Source organism: Centroberyx affinis, unplaced genomic scaffold, assembly GCF_046629955.1.
Source record: "Centroberyx affinis isolate AG114_WGS23_722 - 3 ecotype Tasmania unplaced genomic scaffold, CSIRO-AGI_Caff_v1 ptg008899l_1, whole genome shotgun sequence".
NCBI lineage: Eukaryota > Metazoa > Chordata > Actinopteri > Beryciformes > Berycidae > Centroberyx > Centroberyx affinis.
In genome coordinates, this window is record NW_027284366.1 from 7,501 (window position 1) to 16,393 (window position 8,893).

An 8,893-nucleotide genomic window follows, 5' to 3' on the forward strand; every position below is an offset into this window, starting at 1 on the left:
TGTGTACTTATAATACTTTTCCATAGGACTAAGCAGAGGTTAATAGACTGGAGCAACTTTGTGAGATGAAATGTCATCAGAATGAAACGGTAACACTTTACAATAAGGTTCACTAAGTTAAGGGTTAGTTAATGCTTAATAAGGGTTAGTTAATGCTTAATAATAGTTAACATGAACACCATTAGTAAATGATTACTAGTGACCCTTATTGTAAAGTGTTACCAATGAAACTCCTCTCTGTCCTGACTCCTCCCTCCTCCCTCTCTCTCTCCTCCTCAGTGTTGACCGCTCTCCCGGCGTTGGCCATGGCTCCCCAGCCGGTCCAGGCCAAGATGGCGGTGGCGTCGCCGTCTCCCGGCCTGGTGAACGGGATGGAGGTGGGGGTGGGGGTGGGGGTGGGGGTCGGGGCGGTGGCGCCGGTGAGCCCCGTGGTGAGCGACAGCCAGAAGAACACGTGGCTGTACCTGGAGGACATGGCCAACACCCTGCTGAGCAACGTCCAGCAGCTCAAAGCTCTGATCGACCAGGCCAAGCAGCAGGCGGGACAGGCGGGACCCGACTCCCCACAGGACAAGGCTCAGCTGGCCAGGAAGGAGGTCAGAGAACTTAACTTACTTTCTTTATTTACTTTACTTTGGTAGAGTCTTGGGTTGTGTCTCTTCCTCCGTGATAAACCCCCAAAATCAGTGATTCTGTGATCTGTTGCTCTGGTAGAGGAGACTGGAGAATTGTGTTTTTTTTCTCTCTCCATTCACTGCCATTGTCTGGAGGAACAGCCTGAAAATCACTTCTAGCACATAAAGGAACGCCGACAAAGCAGATTCTGACTATATATAAAAAACTAGTCATGCTGCTGAATTGTTTTTAAGTGAAACTTTCAGTTTGAACAAGTGGAACACTGAAATCCAGTTGGAGGAAACTTATGCCGATGGAACAAAGAAAATATTATCTTTACCAATAATTGCAAATAGGTGGAAAAAGGTGGGAGACAGGAGTTTGACAAAGAAGATTCTGCCAATATATAAACGAGTCTCTCACTTTTTTTTGCCTATTTACAAAGATTGATAAACATTATTTTCTTTGTTCCATCAGCATAAGTTTCCTCCTTCCTCCAGATTTTGGTGTTACACAAAACTGTGGTTGCAAGGTTGTAATTTAAGGATGTCATACCAGACTCTCTGACCGTGTGTGTGTGTGTGTGTGTGTGTGTGTGTGTGTGTGTGTGTGTGTGTGTGTGTGTGTGTGTGTGTGTGTGTGTGTGTGTGTGTGTGTCTCCTGCAGTGTCCCCTCGGTCAGTCCTTTCAGAACCAGATCTCATTTCAGCAGCCGGACGACTCCGAGGCCAAGAGGGGCTCCGAAATCACAGAGATCATCATCAACGTACGTGGACACACACACACACACACACACACACACACACACATACATACTGTACATACACACAAACTTACAAGCCTTTGGACTCTTGTAGCTAACACACACTCAAACTCAAGTTTCAGTTTACACCGTGTTACTCTGTCTTTCAGTTTCTCCTGTCTGGACAGGAATAAAAAAAAAAAAACACTTAAGAGATGATCTGACCTTTCAGGATTCTCATTTCAGTTTGGACATTCAGTTCTAGTGGACATTCATTATTATAATGTGTTTTGCACTATTCTGCTTGTCTTTGATTGTTTCCTGTTGTTCTGCCTTGTATCGATCGCAGCCTTGCAGTTTGGTTTTGCACCCTTCATGTACTGTAGTGTCAGATTCATAGCAAAGACTCACAAAGCCACAGAACTGATGTGAATGAGAATGTGTAGTAAAACTGAGGGAAATGACTTCAGAGTTGATCTCCTGCTCTGACTGAATGACTACTGGCACAGTAAGTTGGTACAGATATTATATTGTCAATCTCTTAAAGTTCAAGTTCAAGTTCAATAACTTTATTTGTCCCCGGTGGGGCAATTGGTTATGCAGCAGTGGGACGCATACATTTAGCACACATAACACAGGGCACATAAATGCAACACAAGACCAAAAGACATAAATACACAGTAAAAATACTCAGTCAGTTAAAAAGATACAACATTATGCAAATAACTACCTTTTCCTCCTAGAGTTTAGGAGGGAGATGGCAGAGGAATAAAGGAGTGTTTGTATCTGTTGGTTTTAGCGAGTGGAAGTCTGAGGAGGAACCAGATGGCAGAAACTGAAACTGTTGATGTTGAACAATCAGACAGGATGGATTCTGCTTTCTTATGTAACTGTTTGTTGTAAAGATCCTGCAGAGTTTCCTGTGCAGTGCCAGTTATTTTGCTGCAGACATTAACCACCTTATTGAGTACATTTTTGTGTTTTACCTTGAGAGATTGATACCAGCAGATAAAGGAGACAGTGAGCACAGACTCAATAAAAGATCGATAAAACATTGTCATCAGAGTCCTGTCAACCTGGAGCTTAGAGAGTTTCCTGAGACAAAAGAGACGCTGCTGGATTTCCTTGTACACCATGTCAGTATTATTCTCAAATGTCAGTTTATTGTCTTGTATAGTTAAATACTTGTAGTTCTCCACTATTTCTATATTCTGGCCATCAATCAAGTTGTCTTCATGTCTCTGCACCAGTGTCACCAAGACAAATTATTGTGTGTTTGTTGTACTTGGTGATTAAAGTGATTGTGATTTCTGTGTGTTCTCATGTATTCCTCCTCCTCGCCCCACAGCAAATGTGTGTGAACTGCGGCCGGGTGGCCATGAGTGAGTGTACAGGCTGCCACAAGGTCAACTACTGCTCCACCTTCTGCCAGAGGAAGGTAAGGCCTCTGGGTTCGTTTGGTGTTTGTTTACATCATGTGCCCGCCCTAAATCTGTTCATAAAGACAATGACCACACACACACACACACACCAATGCCCAATTGTTTCAGTCTTTAAATGAGAATGACGTGTTATTTAGAGTTATAACTTTCTCTAGTCCATTTTTATTTTCAATTTTCCCCTGTTATCCCCTTTTTACAATGTTACTAGCTAGCTGACACCAATTAGATAGCTTACAAGTTGTCAAACTTTGTGTTGCATAGCAACCAGAATGATGCAACGCCCCTTGACCTCTTGCTCTCTGTTTCTAACAACGCTCACAGCTGCACCTTGTGTTTGAGCAGGAGGAAAACATTGTGAGCACGTTCTAAGGGCGTTTTCACACCTGCGCTTTTAGCCTGGTTAAATCGGACTCTGGTTCGTTTTCCCCCTTGGTGCGATTCGTTTGGGCAGGTGTGAACACAGTAATCGCACTCGGGTGCGGACCAAAACAACCACACCGAGACCCTTTAGAGGAGGCGGTCTCGGTCCGGTCTCAAACGAACTCTGGAGCGGTTTGTGCTGGGAATGTGATCCGAACTCGATCCGACCCAACTACCAGGTGTACTCAATTTACTCCACAAGTTTGAGCTAAACGGCTCCTGTAGCCAGGTACAGCAGGTACAGCAGGTACAGCAGGTACAGCAGGTACAGCAGGTACAGCAGGTATAACAGGTACAGCAGGTACAGCAGGTACAGCAGGTACAGCAGGTATAGCAGGTATAACAGGTACAGCAGGTACAGCAGGTACAGCAGGTATAGCAGGTATAACAGGTATAGCAGGTACAGCAGGTATAACAGGTACAGCAGGTACAGCAGGTACAGCAGGTATAGCAGGTACAGCAGGTACAGCAGGTACAGCAGGTACAGCAGGTACAGCAGGTATAGCCAGTATAGCATTTTCAAGACGTTTCCTTGAAGTGCATTCAGCATTCTGCTGGTACAGTGTTGCCTGGTATATTTCCCAGATAATTACAACAGTTATGAGCAAATGCCAACTCTGCCGTTGCTCCATGTTGCATAGCAATGTGCACTAGTCCTGAACACAGGACCTTCTTCCTGTATTTACTTTCTTGCTCCCGCCCCAGACACATCTGACCAATAAGAGGAGTGAACGTTCTCACGTGGTTTGTAGTGATGCATTTTGGTTTGCTTGGATTTTTCTCTGTGTGAAAAGAAACCGAACCAAGGGGAAAACGCTCCAAGTTTACAAACTCATCAACTGATTTGGACCAGAGCAAACCAACTATAGGTGTGAAAACGCCCTAACAGTAGAACAGTAGAACTTACTGAGGCAAAGAAAAACAAATGAAAAAATCTGCACATTATCAGAAAATACCAAAATGTAATCAGATGTTACCATATTTCCTGAAACTGAAAACACGTTTCACATTTTTATAAACTTGCACTGAACTGATAAGTATTGCTAATCTGTTTGATGGGAGTTCAGTATGGCTTCTGAATTTTGTGCCTTAATGGAGTCAGCAGTGTAAGTCTTCCTATATTATAGCTGATTGCATGTTTTGTTGTGGTTCCTTTTACTTCACAGCACTTTGTAAATTTGTTAATATATCATTATGAACAAATTATATTACGTATTTATCATTATTATTGTCACGGCAGGACTGGAAGGAGCACCAGCACAACTGCTGCCAGACAGGAGGAGCCGTCACCGTCCAGGAGGAAGTGCCCATGTCAGCGATAGACTTGGAGAAAGTCAAGGTCCAGTGAACACGGGCCCCGAAACACACAACACACAACACTGTTCTTTATACTGAGAGGGACCCAGCAGCAGACCCTGTGCCTCAGGACGCTGAAGTCAGCATTCAAACAGGCGCCGGCCGAGCTGTCCGACCTGTCAGCGTTCACGTCTGCAGCAGAACTTACTTGGGAATTGCCTAAAAAAAGCCTGAGAAGTATGGAAACAACACTGTTGACTGTCAGTCCTGATACACTGATGACTACACCGTTTATGTAATCCTGTAACATTTTCTTTCAAAATCTTCAAATCCAGTCAAGAAATGAAGATCTGGGCATAGTTAGGAATTATGAAATGGAAAATGTGTGGAAACGCTGTAACAAGGAGCCAGCCTGGTCCTGTTTGAAATGGGAAATGTATTTTTATACTTATACATTGTATTTAATAGGATCACTGATGTCACCATCCAGTCACTGGTTAGATACCAGCGGCAAATACTGGATGACTGTGCAAACTACATTTTGTATCCTATAAAAGGAATTAACGAAACCGACTAGAGTTTGAGTTAAAGATTCACAAAAAACATAAGACCATTAGGTAAGGATTTGGCTGTGGAGTGAAGGCAGAAAAACGAGAAATTAAAATTTGTTTCATCTTGTTTCTGCAGCTCTGGGTTGATGTACAACACAACCTGACTGTGACTGTTTCTGGGAGCCTGCTGTGCTCACTGGTACCATTTTATTTTATTTTTTAACCATGGCCAAAAATGTCACTAACTTTACCCACTTGTAAGCTGTGGGATCGTGAGAAATTTTGGTTTAAATCTATTTTCTATGTATTTATTTGTGAGTCAAGGTGTCGCTGAAACTGCTCACCACTAAAATATTCCACTAATATCATCACTGTAACTGCGGTACTAACTGCTTGTTAATGTCTTATGCAACATTTTAAGTCAATGAGACCTTTAGCACCATTACAATAGCTGCAACAGTAAATGAGCACATGGGTAGAGTTGTTTGATAAAAGTTTCATGGCCAAGAAAGACTATGTAAAATAGTTTAATTCCACAATGTGACACCTCCTCTTACAGAATGATTGCTGGCATGAAGCTGGTAAAATAACACTCAGTATTGAATATTATTTTAGTTATTAGCCATATTAGTTTGAACTGTTTACGTACAAATTAGTTATATTTTCGAGGTTTTAATCATCTATGATTAAAGATTGAGGAATTATCAGGTTCATTTTTCCCAAAGTGTATATATTGTTTTTGGAATGAAACGTTTCAGTTATCTTTACACCAATTAAATAAACTGAACCACTGAAAAACTGACTATAATACCTGGAGTGACTGATTAGTGAATAGAGTGTGTGTTGGCTTAGATACAGAAGAATCTTTTATGGGCCATTGCTCAAAGAAATGTCCGATGAATTCACCTTACAATAAAAATCCACTTTTTTTTTTCTGTTTTACAAAATATAGTTATGCATATTTCTTTTATTCAAGTAGATCTCTAAAACACAACAGAAATGTGTTTTCCACAGTGTGTGGCCTTAATACTAAGTGTATTAGTGCTGGTTGTTATTTAATGGACATTAGAGGGATGAGCTGAGCTTTTCTCTGAGTCAGACAGGAGAATCCACTCTTCAGAAGAATGTTTCAACACATCCAAGCGTCTGGTTTGGGACCACACACATTTGTTTTACATACAGTATCTGGTTTTTAACAAGGGTTATATTGGAAAAGTAGCATAAATGTGTGTTTGTCTGGATGTACATTCAGTTTACAGTACAAAACATTGAGAGCACATCTCTCTCTACAGCGGATTTCCATTGTTTGGATTCCAGAGCAGTTTAAGTAGAAAAGTGCAAGGAAAAGGCCCAAAACTATATATGACTTTATATTTCAGAATTCTGACTTCATATCTCACAATTCTGACTTTTTATCTCACAATTCTGACTTTATATCTCGGAATTCTGACTTATTTTTTTTTTTTGTGCGAGAAAAACAAAAAAGTCAGAATTCTGAGATATAAAGTCAGAATTGTTGCTTTTTATTTTGTTGAGTGGCGGGAATGGGCTTCCATAGAACCTGACTCCATTTAGTCTCAGTATTAGAAAGTTAACCAAGTAACTTTAACTCCAGGGGTGAAGAGAGGACATTGGGCGAGTGCAAAGAGGCTGAAAAATGTAAGGCAAGGTAACTCTTCCTGGCCTCTTCGCTTCTTATTTGTCCAGAAGAGTTTCTCATTTTGTTTTTGTGGAGCACAATCCCCACCACTCTGTTGCTGTTGGTGGCTCTCCTTGTCCACTCAGGCCCTAATCATGTCATTCTCACTGAGGCTTCAGACGTTTCCCGGAAAGATATGGGTGGCTGATTGGTACTTTTGTCACCTTCTAGTGCTCCTTCTCCTAAGCTGTGATTTCCGAGGGTGAAATCATGATCACCGCTTCTCTCGCCTTCAACTGCTTTTGATTGGAAATAACAAAATGGATTCTAGCTCCAATAGTAGCTTTTTTTATGGCTTGTGTATTTGTGAAATGGAGCATCACAGGACTTTTGTGTTTGGGTACCTTCTTGATGTTTCAGTTATAGTTTTATGTCATATAACCCAAAAATTTGTACTATAGTGCTCCTCTAGAGTTGTAAACATAGCGTATGGATTACCTCACAAGGCAATACACACAAAATATCACTTTCTCACACGTAATTAACACTTTGGTTGGTTGGTCATGTGCACTGAATTGATAATTTCAATATTTCAGCAGCAGATGAAGGCATCACAACATCAGGATCTCCAGAAGGTTTTCAGTGAAGCAGTTTCTGCTGCCAGCTGTCTGCTCCATCAAGGCCTAGTTCATTCTTTGTTGAGCTGTAGGACTCAGTCGGAGGTTACGCCACCCTACGCTGAAGTCATGACGATGACTAATTCCAGTAAACTCACCGCTTGTTGAAGTTCGTCTTTGTTTTCTTAATGGTCTGACCCTTGATAAGACCATTTATTTTGTTTGATCCCTGTCTTTGCTGTGCTCTGCAAGCAGTCTCAACATCTTGTTTTCCTTAAAACAAATGAAAAATTCTGTCAGTGGGATGAGATTCTCTCTTTTCCAATTCAGTTTCATCTGTTTTTCGAGAATTTTCTTGATGCGACCATATCTTGAAATCAGGATGACTCCACTAGTATCAGAATAATGTCATTCTATTCAAGAAAATTATAGAAACAAGTTGATTTGCTTTTCCATTGACAGAATTCACTTGTTTCCGAATAAGTTTTTGAGGTTCTAATACTAAAGTAAATGATGTGTAAAGACAGACAGATTTTGCTCTGTAGCACCATAGCTCCTGCATCACATCACTAGCTTGTCTGGGAAGCTAAGTAGGTCTGGCTGTGTTTAGTCCTTGGATGGGAGACCACCTGGTGCTGGAAGTGGTGTTGGAGGACCAGTAGGAGGTGCTCTTCCCTCTGGTCTCATGAGTAATATCCTCAATGCCCCAGGGCAGAGACAGACTCTGTCCTGTGGGTGAGCACCGTCCTTCAGATGAGACGTTAAACCGAGGTCCTGACTCTGTGGTCAATAAAGATCCCATCAGCACTCATCACAAGAGTAGGGGTATAACCCCGGTGCCCTGGCAAAATTCCCCAAAACAGGCCTTCCTTCCATCATGGCCACCTAATCATCCCTCGTTACCTAATTGGCTCTTTCAGTCCTCTACTCTCCACTGAGATAGCTGATGTGTGGTGAGCAAACTGGCTGCTGTGCATCACCCAGGTGGGTGCTACACACCGGTGGTGGATCAGTTGAGTCCCCCCGATACGTGAAGCGCTTTGAGTACTTAGAAAAGTACTATATAAATGTAATCAATTATTATTATTATTATTATTATTATTATTAAAATAAGCAAATCAAAGCCCCCTCAGCAGTCATTTGAGTGTTTGTCTTCTAGTAACCATTGCAGGTTTCCTCATCAGCTGCTGATTTACTTTGTTTGACAAGATCCTCTGTTTGAATTCTGACATCACCGAATGATGTGTTTTCACCTCCAGTGAACCCGTCCCTCTGCTTAAGGGCTAAAAAAAGACATTTTCTTCCAATGTGTGCAGCTTTGCCATTGCAATTTTAGCTTTGCAATTTCTGCAGTCAGCAGGGGAGAACTGAGCGCGCTCACAGCGGGAGGGGGCTTTCTTATGCGAATGTCGTGGAGGAGCTGGGTCACTGTCAGACTGACTCCTGATGGAATTTTTCAGACATGACATTTTATCTTGCTGCATAGCAATCCCAATGGCACCAAGATGTCTGCTGCTTCAGAGTGACAGTTAAGGGGCCATGTGGTCCTGTGGGGGCACCTGTGGCAAGTTT

General features: G+C 42.0%; 1 protein-coding gene across 1 annotated transcript; it reads left to right on the forward strand.

The window, feature by feature from the left end:
- The first annotated feature begins 224 nt into the window (after nucleotides 1-224).
- LOC139640284 (deformed epidermal autoregulatory factor 1 homolog) lies at nucleotides 225-5,848 on the forward strand. The gene is made up of 4 exons (XM_071514468.1): nucleotides 225-596; nucleotides 1,282-1,380; nucleotides 2,705-2,794; nucleotides 4,459-5,848. The coding sequence occupies exons 1-4, from the start codon at nucleotides 225-227 to the stop codon at nucleotides 4,564-4,566; spliced, it is 669 nt and encodes a 222-aa protein (XP_071370569.1). The 3' UTR covers nucleotides 4,567-5,848.
- Nucleotides 5,849-8,893: the final 3,045 nt, after the last annotated feature.